General features: G+C 38.9%; 2 protein-coding genes across 10 annotated transcripts in view; one reads left to right on the top strand and one right to left on the bottom strand.

The window, feature by feature from the left end:
- The first annotated feature begins 581 nt into the window (after nucleotides 1-581).
- mars2 (methionyl-tRNA synthetase 2, mitochondrial) lies at nucleotides 582-8,940 on the top strand. The gene is made up of 3 exons (XM_048176588.1): nucleotides 582-927; nucleotides 2,214-2,548; nucleotides 7,620-8,940. Exons 1-3 carry the CDS (start codon nucleotides 597-599, stop codon nucleotides 8,775-8,777), a joined length of 1,824 nt encoding a protein of 607 aa, XP_048032545.1. The 5' UTR covers nucleotides 582-596; the 3' UTR covers nucleotides 8,778-8,940.
- med12 (mediator complex subunit 12) overlaps nucleotides 8,855-17,223 on the bottom strand; it is a 43,741-nt gene continuing 35,372 nt past the window's right edge. For 4 of the 9 annotated variants that reach the window (XM_048176582.1, XM_048176578.1, XM_048176579.1 and 1 more), the window contains exons 37-44: nucleotides 16,090-16,234; nucleotides 15,720-15,910; nucleotides 14,122-14,202; nucleotides 13,780-14,012; nucleotides 13,459-13,618; nucleotides 11,773-11,943; nucleotides 11,598-11,679; nucleotides 8,855-9,195 (exon numbers count right to left, since the gene is read on the bottom strand). In XM_048176582.1, the coding sequence (XP_048032539.1) occupies nucleotides 9,158-9,195; nucleotides 11,598-11,679; nucleotides 11,773-11,943; nucleotides 13,459-13,618; nucleotides 13,780-14,012; nucleotides 14,122-14,202; nucleotides 15,720-15,910; nucleotides 16,090-16,234 (1,101 nt within the window). In that variant the 3' untranslated portion in view covers nucleotides 8,855-9,157. Of the gene's footprint in view, nucleotides 9,196-9,388; nucleotides 9,456-11,597; nucleotides 11,680-11,772; nucleotides 11,944-13,458; nucleotides 13,619-13,779; nucleotides 14,013-14,121; nucleotides 14,203-15,719; nucleotides 15,911-16,089; nucleotides 16,235-17,223 lie in introns of all 9 variants that reach the window. The other 5 variants (XM_048176581.1, XM_048176585.1, XR_007182736.1 and 2 more) reach the window with 4 other exon arrangements.

Genomic DNA, 17,223 nt, shown 5'->3' with positions numbered 1-17,223 from the left:
GTGCTTTTTGCTTTCATAATATTTTATATTGTTATATATTGTTATTTAATTAATTTATTTTTTGTTTGTTTGTTATATGTTACCCTGGACTACAAAACCAGTCATAAGGGTCGCTTTTTTGAAATTGGAGATTTATACACCGTCTGAAAGGTGAATATACATAAGCTTTTTCCATTGATGTATGGTTTGTTAGGATGGGACATTTGGCCGAGACTCAACTATTTGAAAATCTGGAATCTGAAGGTGCAAAAAAATCAAAATATTGAGAAAATTGCCTTTAAAGTTGTCCAAATTAAGTCCTTAGCAATGCATATCCTCTCACAAAAAGAATTTTTTATATATTTACGGTAGAACATTTACAAAATATCTTAGTGGAACATGATCTTTACTTAATATCCTAATGATTTTTGCTATAAAAGAAAAAAATAGGTAATTTTGACCCATACAATGTATTGTTGGCTATTGCTACAAATATACCCGTGCGACTTCTGACTTACACAAATCTAAAACCGTTTTTTTTATTATTATTATTTTTTATTTTAGCTCGACAGATTTATCTCAAAGTAGGGAAGGTTTGTTGGACCTTTAACTAATAAATGACGGCGCTGACCCGGATGTTCTCTCACGCGCCTCACATCAGCTGTCTCGTGATGAGGTCTCCGTGCTGTATTCTCACTAGCACCAAAACATTAATACTGAGATTATCCCGACATGCTCTCCATGGAAGGCTTCCCCGTATTTATCACTGCCAGGCTTTGCGATGCTTTTGCACAGATCATTCACAGAGCTCGAAACCATATTACATCACAACTCCCATCTTCTACGTCAATGCATCTCCTCACATTGGCCATGTGTATTCAGCTGTCACTGCTGACTGTCTGCACAGATTCAAGCTCTTACAGGGATATAACTCCAGATTTTCCACAGGTATGTTTTACACATTGAACTGCATGACTGAAAAAAGTTAAAGTGGACCTATAATACAAGATGTAATATAAGTCTCTGGTGTCTCCAGAATGTGTCTGTGAAGTTTCAGCTCAAAATACCCCACAGATCATTTATTATAGCTTGTCAAATTTGCCCCTATTTGGGTGTGAACAAAAACACGCCGTTTTTGTGTGTGTCCCTTTAAATGCAAATGAGCTGCTGCTCCCGGCCCCCTTTCCAGAAGAGGGCGGAGCTTTAACAGCTCAACAACAAAGCTGGAGAATCTCACGCAGCCAAAATGAGGATTGTCAGTAACGGTGTTAAGCCTTTATCTTAGAATGATCCATTTCTATCCACATAGAACATCTTAAAGGGTTAGTTCACCCAAAAATGAAAATAATGTCATTAATTACTCACCCTCATGTCGTTCCACACCCGTAAGACCTTCGTTCATCTTCGGAACGCAAATTAAGATATTTTTGTTGAAATCCGATGGCTCAGTGACGCTGCATTCACACGGGGCGTCAGCGTTAACACTTGACGGTGGGCGTGTCTGAAGCTTGTGTTGACGCGACCGTTATAATGATAACAGCTAATCACATTACTTTCCGGTGTTGCTCGAACGCAATTGGCTAGCGACTGCTCTAGGGCGTTTGCATAAAGCGATCTGATTGGTTGACGCCTGCGTTCGCGCTTGAAAAGTAGAGAAATCTTCAACTTCTGTGAGTGAAGCGACGCGACGGAACCCACAATTCAGTTCGGCAACGCATGACGTCACCCATTCAAAGTAAACGAGAAGCGTTAACATTATTTTGTTTTTTTGGCGCACCAAAAATATTCTCGTGGCTTTATAGTATTAATATTGAACCACTGTACTCACATGAACTTATTTAAATATGTTTTTAGTACATTAATGGATCTTGAGAGAGGAAATGTCACTGCTGGCTATGCAGGCCTCACTGAACCATCAGATTTCATCAAAAATATGTTAATTTGTGTTCCGAAGATTAACGAAGGCCTTACGGGTGTGGAACGACATGAGGGTGAACTTACCCTTTAAGTCGCCATTTTGTGCCAGAATGTTTCTACAGTAGCCCTAAACGGACAAACTGCTCTACCAAGTGCGTTTGCTTGACTGGTCTCAGACGACATTGGCCACCATAGCTTCTATATCGCAATTCCCAATCTAGCCGTTAAAATTTACACACTGCACCTTTAACATAATGGCTTTATGCATCTGGCTCCAGAGATCAGTATGTTGAAGTGAGGTTGTCTGTGCTCTGCAGGTACAGATGAACATGGTCTCAAAATCCAACAGGCAGCGAGCAACGCTGGTGAAGACCCTCTGAACTTCTGCACTGAGGTTTCACAGAGTTTTAAGCATGTTTTCCAAAGATGTGGCATTTTATACACCGACTACATCCGGACAACAGAGAAAAGACATCGACAGGCCGTTGAACACTTCTGGACTGTTCTCCACAGCAAAGGCTTCATCTACAAAGGCACTTATGAAGGCTGGTACTCCACTCCAGATGAAAGTTTTCTCACACCAACTCAAGTTATTGACAGAATAGACTCAGAGGGAAGACCGATAAAAGTATCCATGGAGAGCGGCCATAAGGTACCATCAATCCTGTTCTTGAGTAAAAGCCTATGCTTCTCTGTCAGTGGATTGCAACACTTTTTAATGGTTTGACTAATTGCAAAGTTGCATTTGTCAAGTTTTTTGACACATTTTGACACAAATTTCAAATTAAATATAGTTGCACAAGATGAAATGGAATGTTAATAATGCTTTTTAATATTTTTTGAATCACAAAGATTTCAGATAGTTGAAAATGCATTTGAATGTGTGTGAAGTTTCAGACAATTTGCCAAAAAATAATTTATAAATGACGAAACCCTAAAAAAGTTTAAAGGTTAGATGTGGAAAACTAATTTTGGAAAATGATTTTAGCCTTAAATATAGGTAAAATTTAACATTTTTTCCTAGCTGTGATTTCATAATTAGTCCAATAGAGGGTAATTAAAAAAGATGTACAGGGAGTGCAGAATTATTAGGCAAGTTGATTTTCTGATCATATTTTTTTCCCAAGCACATTTTACCAATTCCAATCCACATCAATCTTAATAACTACTATTAATATTGTTTTTAATCATTTATAAGTGATATATAATTGTTCATGAAGGCTGGAAATGAAAAATGCCTTATATTCAGGTGTGCAGAATTATTAGGCAAGTTTTCTTTTACAGGCAAAATGAGCCAAAAAAGAGATTTAACTCAGACTGAAAAGTCAAAAATTATTAAATACTCATGAGAAGGACGCAATACTAATGCAATACTAGAAATTGCAAAGTTAAAGCATGACCAAGGGACAGCAAAATGCTCATTGGGTCAGCGGGGTCAGACAAAAACAGGTGGAAAAGAAAAGACACATGTTAACTGCAAAATAATTAAGAATTATGTGTGAAACCATCAGGAACCCTTTAGTCTCCAGCGCCACCATTTTCCAGAACTGCAACCTACCTGGAGTCTCCAGAAGTGCAAGGTCTCAGGATCTCAGAGACTTAGGTTAGCTAAAGAATCCTAAAAAATGACCCGCACTTGATAAGAATCACAAGCTGAAGTGTTATAAAATACATGAAGACTGGGTTTTTATAGGCCTTATAAACAGACAGCTTGAGAGTGACTCCTGAAGGACCAGCACCACATCCTCTTGTACCACTGTTTGAAGAATTTATCTTCCAGAATCTGGCAGTAAGTTTTGGAAGATCATTTTTAGTCCATCTCTGCAAGACAGACATTTCAGGATAAGAGATGGACTAAAAGTGAACTCAAACACCTTACTGCCAGATTCTGGATAAATTCTTCAAACAGTGGTACAAGAGGATGTGGTGCTGGTCCATCAGGAGTCATTCTCAAGCTGTCTGTCTATAAGCCCTATTAAAACCCAGTCTTCATGTATTTTATAACACTTCAGCTTGTGATTCTTATCAAGTGCGGGTCATTTTTTAGGATTCTGTCTCTCTGAGATCCTGAGACCTTGCACTTCTGGAGACTCCAGGTAGGTTGCAGTTCTGGAAAATGGTGGCGCTGGAGACTAAAGGGTTCCTGATGGTTTCACACTTAATTCTTCACCTTAATTCTTAATTATTTTGCAGTTAACATGTGTCTTTTCTTTTCCACCTGTTTTTGTCTGACCCCGCTGACCCAATGAGCATTTTGCTGTCCCTTGGTCATGCTTTAACTTTGCAATTTCTAGTATTGCATTAGTATTGCGTCCTTCTCATGAGTATTTAATAATTTTTGACTTTTCAGTCTGAGTTAAATCTCTTTTTTGGCTCATTTTGCCTGTAAAAGAAAACTTGCCTAATAATTCTGCACACCTGAATATAAGGCATTTTTCATTTCCAGCCTTCATGAACAATTATATATCACTTATAAATGATTAAAAACAATATTAATAGTAGTTATTAAGATTGATGTGGATTGGAATTGGTAAAATGTGCTTGGGAAAAAAATATGATCAGAAAATCAACTTGCCTAATAATTCTGCACTCCCTGTATATAAAAATGCATCTAACTGTACGGAAACAAATTGAGTAGAAATAAAAAGTAACACTATTTTGCAAATAATATTTTACATTGGTATAGTACATTGATTTAAAGTAGTATAAATTGGGTCTTTCTATTAGGATGGCGGCCCATCTCATGAAGATGATATTTGGGGGTTTGTGGCATCTAAAAGATTGAAAACTGATCTAAAATACATCCACTGGTTGCCAATATGTAACTTTTTTTGTGTTCAAAATTTGTATAATGAACAAGTACATCATGAATCCATTTTCCAAATCTTTAATCATTATGATCAAAGTCCCTTTAAGACGAGTCATTTCACTCGGCGTCCATCTTTGAAACGCCTCTCGGGCATCCAGGTGCAGCTTCTATCTCTTTGAATGAAACAAATTCTCCAGAACTGTTTGCCAAGCTTTCGATTTAATTTTATATTTGAAATCACCAATGAAATGTCACATAAATTTTGTTTCTAAACGCTCGAATCATGACTATAAACGGTATTTTCAGGCTGGATCAAGCTAATGCGTCTCTTGTGTCTCATTTCGGAAGCGTGCGTCTGACTGTTTCTATAGGAACCGGAGCTTCTAAAGGCCGCTGCAGTGACACGATGACTTTACCAATCGGCGACTTATTCTGCCATATTGCGCGTTGCACTTTCTCCCATTCAAAAAAAAAAAAGGTGCGTCCCAATTCGCGTACTTATGCACTATTCTATGACGTTTTTAAGTTTAAATAGTGCGAGTAATGCATTCACACTGAAAGTTCCAAAAAGAAAAAGTGCACTTTAAATACCCGGATGATGCACTAAATTAACGGAAAAAAACGAAGTGTGGAATGTTGGACACTTCGTGCACTCGACTGTCGCAGCTTTAATTACGTAGCGGAGGGGAAGGGAGGATCGGACTCCGTTGTTAAATGACAAAATAACCGTATACAATTCACGCACTACATGGATGAGTGCATAGTGTATAAGTGCATAGTGTATAGTGCGTCATTTGGGACGCAACTAAAATTAGTGATGCATCTTGTGTTATTCTATAGGTGCGTCCCAATTTGCGTACTTATGCACTATTCTGTATACTTAAAAATGTCAAATAGTGTGAGTAGTGTGTTCACACTGAAAATTCCAAAAAGAAAAAGTACACTTTAAATACCCGGATAATGCACTAAATTAACGGAAAAAAATGGAGTGTGGAATGTTGGACACTTCAAGCACTCAACTGTCGCAGCTTTAAGTATATAGCGGAGGGGAAGCGGCTCTCAGACTCTGTTGTTAAATAACGTTATATAGCTCACGCACAACATGGATGAGTACATAGTGCATCATTTGGGATGCAATATTTTATATTCAGATTATTTCAGACCAGTCTGGTATGAACAGCTGAGTAGCAGCACAGTACCTGTGTGACTCGTCATAGACATAAACAGAGAGCAGTAGATCCGGCTACAATGTTCTTCCGTGCAGTTCTGTTTATCGAGCGCCAAAAGTTCCATGGTGTTGCCTTAAAAAGTATTAATTTCAATTTTTAAAATTTAAGGTAAAAAAAATTCTTACTTTTACTTAAATTTTAGATGATACTTTGACTAAAGGCCTGTTCACTACAAGAACAATAACGATAAAGATATTGTTCTAAAAATCATTCTAGAATAATAGCACAGCCCACACCACACTATTACTATAACGATATAGAGAAACGGTATCATTAGGATCACTTTCAGAACGATTTTTTTTTTTCCAGCTGTTGAATGATAAAATACTGACAACCAATCAGAATTCATTCTAATTTAAGGGCTTGTGCATATAAAATGGCGGACGACATTGTGGAGAAGTTAAAGGTGCCCTAGATTCAAAAATTGAATTTACCTCGGCATAGTTGAATAACAAGAGTTCAGTACATGGAAATGACATACAGTGAGTTTCAAACGCCATTGTTTCCTCCTTCTTATATAAATCTCATTTGTTTAAAAGACCTCCGAAGAACAGGCGAATCTCAACATAACACCGACTGTTACATAACAGTCGGGATCATTAATATGCACGCCCCCAATATTTGCATATGCCAGCTCATGTTCAAGGCATTAGACAAGGGCAGCCAGTATTAACGTCTGGATCTGTGCACAGCTGAATCATCAGACTAGGTAAGCAAACAAGAACAATAGCGAAAAATGGCAGATGGAGCGATAATAACTGACATGATCCATGATATCATGATATTTTTAGTGATATTTGTAAATTGTCTTTCTAAATGTTTCGTTAGCATGTCGCTAATGTACTGTTAAATGTGGTTGAAGTTACCATCGTTTCTTACTGTATTCACGGAGACAAGAGCCGTCGCTATTTTCATTTTTAAACACTTGGAGTCTGTATAATTCATAAACACAACTTCATTCTTTATAAATCTCTCCAACAGTGTGTAATGTTAGCTTTAGCCACGGAGCACCATCAAACTCATTCAGAATCAAATGTAAACATCCAAATAAACACCGTACTTACACAATTAGACATGTTGCATGACGAACACTTTGTAAAGATTAATTTTGAGGGTTATATTAGCTGTGTGAACTTTGTGCTGTTTAAGGCAAGCGCGAGCTCTTGGGGCGTGGAGCACGAGATTTAAAGGGGCCGCAGCCTGAATCGGCGCATTTATAATGATAGGCAGTTAAAAAAATTTATTAAAAAAAACTATGGGGTATTTTGAGCTGAAACTTCACAGACACATTCAGGGGACATTTAAGTCTTACATTACATCTTTTGAAAAGCACCTTTAATCACCGAATTCAAGAAAAAACCACCTCTGTTTGACCAATCAAACCCCTTTTCAAGGATACTTTAAAGAAAATGTATATATAGAAAACAATCTGTCATTCCCTCAGAATAAATGGTGAGGAGTATTAACGATGAGATCATTATGCCAGGGTAGCAAACAGTGTAACATAACATTACCTCAGGGATCCAGCACTAGTTTCGACAACACTGTCTTGCTTCCTTTGAAGTTGCAGCGAAAAAGACTAGATGTTGTTTTTATTCCACTATATTGACTTCGTCAAGACCTAACCAAACTCCTCTAAAGCTCTTCAAAGTGGCATAAAATAATTTCTCTATCCTCTTTGACAGGTGGAGTGGATGAAGGAGGACAATTACATGTTCCGCCTATCGGATTTTCGCACTGAACTGCTTCATTGGCTTCGATTAAACCCAAATATCATCCGGCCTGTGAAGTTTCATCACTTGGTTCTTCAGTGGCTGGAAGACGAGATCCCAGATCTGTCAGTCTCTCGGCAGAAGAGCCGCCTCCAGTGGGGTATTCCGGTCCCGGGAGATCCGGAACAGGTCATCTACGTGTGGTTGGACGCTCTGGTGAACTACTTAACCGTTGTTAATTACCCACAGAATCACTCCCAGTGGTGGACATCTGTGCATCATGTTGTCGGTAAGGACATTCTTAAGTTTCACGCGATATACTGGCCGGCGTTTCTCCTGGCTGCGGGATTGCCTCTTCCTCAGACGATATTCGTGCACTCTCACTGGACGGTGGAGGGAAAGAAAATGTCCAAGAGTCTTGGAAACGTGATCAACCCATTGGACGCCGTGGAGAAGTTCACTGCGGACGGCCTGCGCTACTTCCTCCTGAGACAAGGTGTTCCTGACTCGGACTGTGACTATTATGACGATAAAGTCATTAAGATGTGCAACAGCGAGTTAGCGGACACTCTCGGAGGGCTTTTAAACCGCTGCACTGCTCTTTCACTCAACCCTACACAGGTGTATCCTCACTTCTGCAACACCTGCTTCCCAAAAGAGCTCCGTGGAAAAGCCGTCTCGGAAGACTACAGAATGCTGGAGGCCGTATCTGCGCTTCCGGTCTTAGTAGAGCAGCACTTTGAGAACCTACACATATATAAAGCACTGGAGGCCGTTAGCGCATGCGTTCGCCTGACTAACACGTTCGTCCAAAGACATGCTCCGTGGAAGCTCGATCGGAAAGATCCTGAAGACCAGCGGTGGCTTGACACCATCCTTCACGTGTCTTTAGAGTGCCTCAGGATGTATGGGATACTCCTGCAACCTGTGGTGCCAGATCTTGCAGACAAAATTTTATCTAGGTTGGGAGTCACGCCTGAGGAGAGAAATTGGGATTCTCTCAAGTTCCTGATGAGGTATGAAGGAAGAGACTGTGGTTTAGAAGGAAGAGCGCTGGGTCCTGACTTGGGAGTGTTGTTTAATCGCCTTGAGAGGAGCCAGGTGAAAGGGAGGAAGTCAAAATCTCAATGAATGTAGTAATAAAAGATAACAGTGGTAAATGGTGTTGGGATACCAAAGGACACACTCTATAATGTTACGACAAGGAATAAAAAGTGACATGATTTTTTTTAATGAGAAATACACAAAACTGAAAAATTGTACAAATTGAAATAAAATAAAAAAAGTTGCAATATTTCTTATAATTTCCTGTACTTCTTTTTACATAAACTCTTTCATTGTTCACCTCAATGTTTCACAGAACGACGCCTCTATGACTTTCAGAAATGTATGTCTGAAAAACAATCTACTTTAGATACAGCCCTGTGGGCTTCCTTCAGGTGCAGGGGTCCTCGTCGCTTGAGCGGACACAAAACTATTCTTTACCACCGCTGAAATTCATTCAGACATTCTCAGTAATATGAGTTGGTGTTCTGTCCAGGTTGAGTATCTGGAGAAAGAAAAGAAAAAAAAAACAACAAACTAATTTTAGTACAGAAAATGAACACGTGAAGTAAATATTAATATTAGAGCTACTACAAAAGCATTTCTTAAAGCCCAAAGTGTACTCCATTAGGGTATGCATACAGTTTGCCTGAATTAAATTTTGTTAATCAGTGTAGTAGCTCAGCTGGCACATGCACCTTATTTTTTTTGCACTGATCAGTTGGTCCACCAGGTGGCAACACTGGCCCAGCACAATGTCTTACACTTAAAAAAACAAACAAACAAATGCAAAAGACTGAACAACAAACAACTGCGGAAGACCACAATAACACAGACGGCGTGTTGACGAGCACTCGGCCGTGGATACACGCAACTTCAGTTTAAATGAGAGCAAAGACAACTGTCTCATTTACTAATGTTCATGATTCACCAATAAATGTAACTTTTTTAAATGAAAGAAAAAAAGGAACACCACACATACACAAAAATCACATACTCTGGACGCCTTATAGTTATTTACTTTTTACTCTTATTTACTCTGGGTGCAATATATTTATTATCGTAAATTCTTATTCTTAATTCCATATTTCATCTTAAATAGGGGTGTAACTATACAGTCATGTCACAATTCGATACAAATCGCAATTTTGAACTCGTGATACGATACTATCGCTATATTTTAAGCAAAAATAAGAATTTTTTTTTTAAATTATTGATAATTTTTTATTATTATCAGCAATCACAAATATTCCCCCATTGCATTATTATCCATTATAATTAACATAGTAGTTTAATAGGGCTGGGTATTGACAATTTTCTTGATTCGATTACTATTCACATGCTTTCGTTTCGATATCGATTATTTTGGATTTAGTATTTCAGTTTCAGCACATGGCAAATTTTCTAGAGGAAAAAAATCCCTCAACTAATGCTGTAAACTACACATGGGAGTCAGCTGGTACTACTATAATAATATTGAAGGTTAAATTAACTTATTTCTATACAAACACTTAAATTACACTCAATCATGTTTAGAATTACATAATCATATTTCTACTCATTCATTTTTTTTTTTAAATATAAACATTTAAATCGTGGCTGTCAGAACTGATTTACTCAAACATGCACTAAATATTGAAGAACATTAAATATTATAATGAATATGTAACGGTGCATAGCTATATTTATCTTTCTAGAGTTCACTTTTCTATCTGACTAATGAGTTTATGGTCACTGAATATGTTTTTCTGAGGTAAATGTGACGTCACGTGACACTGAAGCTGTTTTATTGACGTCTTTACGAGGTTGAAACACTGATTGAGCGATTACACGAGACATGATACGGATTTCAGAAAGTTGTACTGTATATTTTAACATACCTTCAGATGTTCATGCATGTTTATTTCGCTGTAACTGGTATTAAAGCGGAGGAGAGGATGATCACATGCTTCTCTTTAACTGAGGCGCTAAAGCGATCGGTCACGCCACATTAAACAGCGCCAAAACAGTATTTATTTTTTGAATCTCATAATAAGATGGACGTCATTTGAAATCTGAGACTTTGCTTCATATCAAAAGTAACAGATTATTGTGATTTATTGGATGGGAGGCGCTACATATTCTGCTCATTCATCAACTGAAAACAGACTAGACTAATCGATTCTTTGGATTTAAGAATCGATATCGGTTCGTAAAAATGAGAATCGATTAAAATCGAGAAATCGATATTGTTTACCCAGCCCTATAGTTTAATGTACTAATGTCACTGAAACTTGTCCCTCACACAGTACTCGCGCTTTCGATGCAGGCATTTGTTGGATTAGACAAGCAGCGTGCGCACAGACTCTCCCTGTTTCCCGCCTCTCCCGCTATTAATGCACTATACCAGTGGTTTTCAACCTGTGGGCCGCAGCCCACTAGGGGGCCTTAGTGATCCTCCAGGGGGGGCCACGAGATAACTTAAAATTAATTTAAAATATAATTATTTATTTTATTATTAATATGTTAAATGCACCACCTCTCTCGTAAGTATTCTGTGATTGTTTCGGATCAGCCTAAGCCGTTTCTCATCACGCTGTGAAATACAGACTACATCTCTCAGTTGGCTAAGGAAAACCAGTGATGGATGACGATTTACAGTGACATACAGGAGTCGTACATTAGGCAACAAACAGTGTAAACTGATCGCTATAACATTTATGCATGAATACTGTTATTATTCTTGCATATATTATTCAATATATTCACGTAGTTGTCAAAATTGATAAGGAATGATAAGGATTTATGTTGATTTAATATCCTGTCATGAGCATTTGAACACTTTTGGAGTGTAGTATATAAACAGCAAAAATATGAACAGTGTATCATGACCGTTTGAAACTGAGAAACATGAAGATTCAAGCATACTTGAGAGCTGCTGCTGGAGCTGTCGGACCAGTGCTGCAGTCTGCTGCTGCTGCTGGGTTTGCTGCATGCCTTGACGTGGGAACTGAGGCAAAATAAAATGATATAGAATTAAATGTCTAAAAATCCACAAAAGGCTGCTAGAAGTGTTTTATAATAACCCCGCTCGGGTTATTACCATGGGCTGCTGCGGCGGCAGAGGCTGCATGCCCAGGGCCTGGGCGGGGGGCTGAGCTGCTGCCACCTGCTGCTGAACCTGCTGCTGCGGCACCTGCTGAGGCTGAACCTGCTGCTGCTGGACCTGCTGCTGCTGCTGCACTTGTTGTTGAACCTGCTGCTGCTGCTGCTGCTAAGACGACAAACACAATGACATTACAGGCGAGTCACTAGAAAGCCAGTAAGTATGCATTACGTCTTCTCTTGTTGCACGGAATAGCCTGAAATGTGCAGAATACTCCCAAAACATGCTGTATCCCACAATGCAATGTGATAGGGATGCACCAATACCAGTATAGGTCCTGATACTGCGCTCGTGTACTCGTGCTCTAACATCCGATACTGTACAGTACAGTGCTTGTGACGCAAACAACAACAACAGAGCAAACAGAGCAGAGAAGGATGTCTATGAAGCAAATTAATAGAATGTTAAACTTTTAAATATGTTACGTCTATATATAATATATAAATTAAATATTTACAGCTATATATCTGATGTGCGCAAGCTGATAAGTGAAACGAGGAGTGCACAGCAGCACAGATGCAAATCACTTTTTCCACTGACATCGCTGGAAAGTTTGTAGTTTGGTCGGAAATGGCAATTGCGAATAAAGTAAAATGAGTAGCATATTACTAACGTTAAATGACGGTATAGAGAAAGGGAACGCACTTCTGTTGCATGCTCTTGATTGCTGATCATTCACTCAGCACACGAGTCATTCAAATTGAAACTAAATCGTATGTGCAAGTAAAAACATGAAGTGTTACGTGATTTACGTATAACGAGTGGTTCCCTACATAATTACAGGAAGGCGGTATAGTAATCACATGAAGTTTTCAAGTGCGTAAACATCCGAAGCACACACCCAGAAAGCTACCTCTAAGCACATGAATAGCCTTTTAAATTTAGTTCTCTTTCACTGCTTCTTGCGCTTGAATGGACAAATTCACAAATGCTCATTTGTGTGTGTCCCTTTAAATGCAAATGAGCTGCTGCTCCCGGCCCCCTTTCCAGAAGAGGGCGGAGCTTTAACAGCTCAACAACAACAAAGCTGGAGAATCTCATGCAGCCAAAATGACGAAAGTGTTCAGCCTTACATTGTTCAAACCGGAGTCGACACTGATGGAGAGACTCAGGAAGAAGTTACAACTTTTAGTCGTTTCTGAATGGTTAGTGGATAAATTGATGTAGTTGCTGTGGAGTTGATTCAACTCATACACTAGCATGTGCCGTCATGTTCATCTTTTGTGTTGAATTGAGCCTCGTTTGTGAAGCAGTCCGGCGTAAAATGACGGCATGACAACAACACTCTACTACAACAACTCTTCCTCTTCTCTAAAGCAGCCCAACATGGCCCCGCCCCCTTTGTTGTGTGTTCTCAGGGGCGGGGCTTATGTAAATTTTGGGGTTTGTGATGTCAATAACTGAAGGAAATATCTATTTGCTAAGCCAATGCATCTGATTCATATTCTTTTGCTTTCTCTGCCCAATATTTTTTAAAAATTAAAAAGCAATGAAAATACAGGTATCGGTACTACTCGCTATCGGCAAGTACTAAAAATAAATCCGTATCAGACTTGTTCTGGAAAAAGTGGCATCGGTGCATCCCTACAACGTGATCGACTTTAGGTGTGTGCATGTACGCACTCGGAGAGCTGGATGCTGTCTTATCATCGGCTGTTGTTGCTGCTGCTGCTGGTCCATCATCTGATTGGGCCTCATGTTGGGGTGCATGCCCTGGGGTGCCATGTGACCTTGAGCCAGGCCGTGCATCATAGGTGCCTGCTGCATGGGCTGATGGGAGAATCTGAGACAGATGGTGAAAGATGAGCTGATTTGTTTTACACTGCTTCCAATTAGGGTTGTGCGGTAAAATGTTACTAAATAAGTATGGCAGTATTGAAAGTTTGATGATTTATGATACCATCATTAAGCAAATCTGATTATTTTAGGAGGTCTGTGACTGACCTTTGAGTGTTCTGCATTGTGTGTCCGTATGCTCCAGAAGCCTGCTGATGGACATAGCCGCTCGGCCTCTGCTGCATTTGTCTAAGAGAATCCACCATGCCTGGGTTTGGGCCAGGATGTCCTCCTCCGAAGCCCTGGTTACTGTATGAGCTAGAAACAATTCCAGCGGTCTGAGAGGGGTGTGGCTGAATCCCCATATGTGGACCGTAGGGTGTGTATCCCTGGGAAATGTTCTGAAGAGAGAAACATGACGCTAATGGGTTGTGATCTCTGGGTTTCAGTGAATGCTGAACAATTAACATTGCAAATGTGCCAAGTGGCTGTAAATGCACAAGAACTTGCCTGTGTCGGCTGCATTGATGAATACTGTTGATTAGGTGCCACTGGTCTAATCTGCTGTCCCATTAAATGATTATGATTCCCCTGAAAAGACCAACAAACAAACATGCATGCCTCCCATTTCCAATCGTCCTGAATTTAACATTCACAATCACTAAAAGACAAAAAATGGATAGTGCTTGCATGTGCCACCAGGGTGTTGCAAGGTGGTTGCTAAAGGTGTTGTGAGAAGTTGTTTGGTGTCACTAGCTGACTGCTTATCAGCTTAAGTTGTAACTAGGTCTGCACGATTTTGAAAAAAAAAAAAAAAAAATCTAATTGCAATTTTTTTTTAAACAAATGAAAAAAATTCTAGGAATTCTTTCTAGGAAATCCCTAATGTGGACAAGGCCATCAAGCTATCCCCAGTGTTGCCAAGTCCGTCGTTCTCCCATGGAATTGGGCTACTTTAACAGTGTTGCCGCGGGTTGTTTTTCATGTATGCGGATTGAAAAGATCCCAATAACGTGATATTTAGACCCTGGAATGCTAATTTTGCAGATATTACCTCACAGTACATGTTTTTTTACCCCCTGAAATGCAACTGGGTTAGTTTTGGGCTAGTTTTGAGTAGCAATTGGGCGGGTTTTGTTGTGAAAATCTGGCAACCCTGCTCACAGAAGTAATAACTTTTGACGTTTCAGGAAATTCAGGCCATCAAGCTATCGAAAAAGAAGATAAAAACGCTTTGATTAAGCATGAAGACAATAAACACAAACTTTCTCGCATATTTTCATAATAATAAAGTACATTTATAATGCAATACTAATCAACATAGCCTTTATCACTGTATAGAGTACTATAAAATAATATATTGTCTGCCTCATTCTACGATGAAGCACAAAAAAGCTCAAGACTGATGTTATGAAGTGAGTTTGGAGTAAGGACATGTTATTAAATGTTGTCTTAAATGTTGTCAGGTTTGTGAACGCTTCTCATTACAAGTTTGGGAAGATGTTTGATGCATATTGCTTTTTCAAATGCACATTATAAGCATTTACTACTTTAAATGTATTTACTATTGATCACAGAGCCGCTCTTCACTAACACGCAGTGCATGTTTAGTTAAAAATCGAAGCCTTTGCGAATTCATCATTGCACTATGGCAAATCGCGATTTCGGTTTAATTGCAATTCATCGTGCAGCCCCTAGTTGTGACGTATCTACCTTTCAATAATACTGTTTCCAGCAAGCCTCTCCACCTCAATTCTCAACAGTCATTTATAGCACATTCATTTATAATGATTCAGAAAAGATAAATCACTGTCTGGCCAAATGAGTTTTAGCTATGGAGATTAAGGTTAGATTATGATTTTTCGCCAGTAGTACAGCACACTGTGAGTGTTTTTTAGCACCGTTTGCTGCTTTTGGGACCCGGAAACAGTGGTCAAAAGAGTGCAACACCAAGTCTGTATGATATTTTGATTCCTAAATATGTGTGGGGCCTCTGCAGTGCACATTTGACAATTACAGGACACCTATTATAAAATGAAGTAGATAAAACAATTCAAGGAAACCGTGTGTTTTTAGTCTGGGGTCTTGATTAGTAAAACCAGACTCACCAGTCTGACCTGTAGCTGATGACGGAGAATCTGCCCCTGAGGCATGCTGGGTGGGGGTTTATAGTTCATTTGGTATGGCTTGTCCATTCCCATCATGTTGCCCATGCTAGCAGCCTGTATATAATTGGGACGTGGAGGAATTTTGTTCATAGGAGTCCTGGGACGGAAAGGGGGCTCCAAACCGGGGCCTCCTTAGGGGGGAAATGTGGAAAAGAAAGCATAAACGAACAAGTAGAAGATATCCTACATGCATTTTATAATGCAAAAATTACTGAAACTGCTTTTTTAAGTTCACACAGTTCTTTAAAGTAACAAAAAAAAGCCATGTTATGAGTTTGAGAGGTTTAGGCATGCTGGGATATGTACTGACCTGGTGGTAGAGGCTGGTTTTGGGCATATATCATAGGACGCGGGTAGGATATCTGAAAAGGCATGTTCGATTGGCCCATGTTCATAAGATCAGGGGCCATGCCTTGCGGGAACTGCATGACTGCTGGGTTGTGTGGCTTGTAGTCCTAGACCACAGGAACCAATCAAACATCTTGATTTTCATCTCGTTTCCCATTTATAGCTTTTCAATAAACATACATGCATACATATCAGGGCTCGACAACAAGCCTCCCAACAAGCCTGAGTAAATCGGTCATTCACTTGTACGATTAAAAAAAAAGGAAAAAATAGGATTTTTGTGTTGTAAATGTAATCTATTCTGAAGCAATATTCTCAGTGTTCTATCAACTTTGAAATATTTAAATCTGCATATTTGTGATATTTACCCTGAGGGCATTTTTTTTTTTTTCCTTTATAAATGGCTTTTTTTTTTCCTTATACGATTAAATGTATGCTTCATCTTTCATTTTAAATTCTTAAATTTGATCAATAAATTCAATTAGAATAATAAGACACTATAGGGCTGTTACCAATCAAATGAAAGAATTTACACTAAAAAAATTACAACTGCATTAAATAACGATATGAGATTGTTTTGAGTATTTTTTGAAAATGCAAATAAGAAATGTTGGGGAAAAAACATGAAACTAAACCGCCAGTAGGTGAAGGCAAGTGACTGTCTGAATAGTGAGTCAATGAGTCATTCATTCAAATGATTCATTCAAACGGCTGAGGCAGTTGTTTGTGAATGAGTCATTGAATCTTTGACTCAACTGATTTGTTTAAAAGGCTAAATCATTCAGTAATGAAACACAGTTGAGTGTTGCTGTGAGTTGCGCTATGGTTCTGCTGTGATCTTTGTTTGCAAGTGACTTAATTTTAACTACTTGTTTATTGAAATGTCGTATGAAATCATGGTCACATTTTTAATCGTGATGGTATTCGGGAAGTCGTGTGATGTTGCTTAATTGTATCATATTTTATAAATATAAAAAATCCACATTTTGGATTTTACCGCAGTATGTTAACCAAGATTATTTGAGTACTGCGCTCATTTGATTCGATTTCTCCTCAAGATAAGTACATTATCCACTATCAATCGCCATTTACACTA

Source organism: Megalobrama amblycephala, linkage group LG23 (assembly GCF_018812025.1).
Source record: "Megalobrama amblycephala isolate DHTTF-2021 linkage group LG23, ASM1881202v1, whole genome shotgun sequence".
Lineage (NCBI taxonomy): Eukaryota > Metazoa > Chordata > Actinopteri > Cypriniformes > Xenocyprididae > Megalobrama > Megalobrama amblycephala.
Note: the sequence above shows the minus strand (reverse complement) of the source record. Positions and strands in the feature narration are given on the sequence as shown.

What these genes read in the sequence shown, in the direction of transcription:
- mars2 (XM_048176588.1), top strand. Translation starts at nt 597, where the DNA reads ATGACGGCGCTGACCCGGATGTTCTCTCACGCGCCTCACATCAGCTGT. An exon ending in TAACTCCAGATTTTCCACAG is followed by an intron (nt 928 to 2,213) that starts GTATGTTTTACA and finishes TGTGCTCTGCAG; the next exon opens with GTACAGATGAACATGGTCTC. An exon ending in CCATGGAGAGCGGCCATAAG is followed by an intron (nt 2,549 to 7,619) that starts GTACCATCAATC and finishes CCTCTTTGACAG; the next exon opens with GTGGAGTGGATGAAGGAGGA.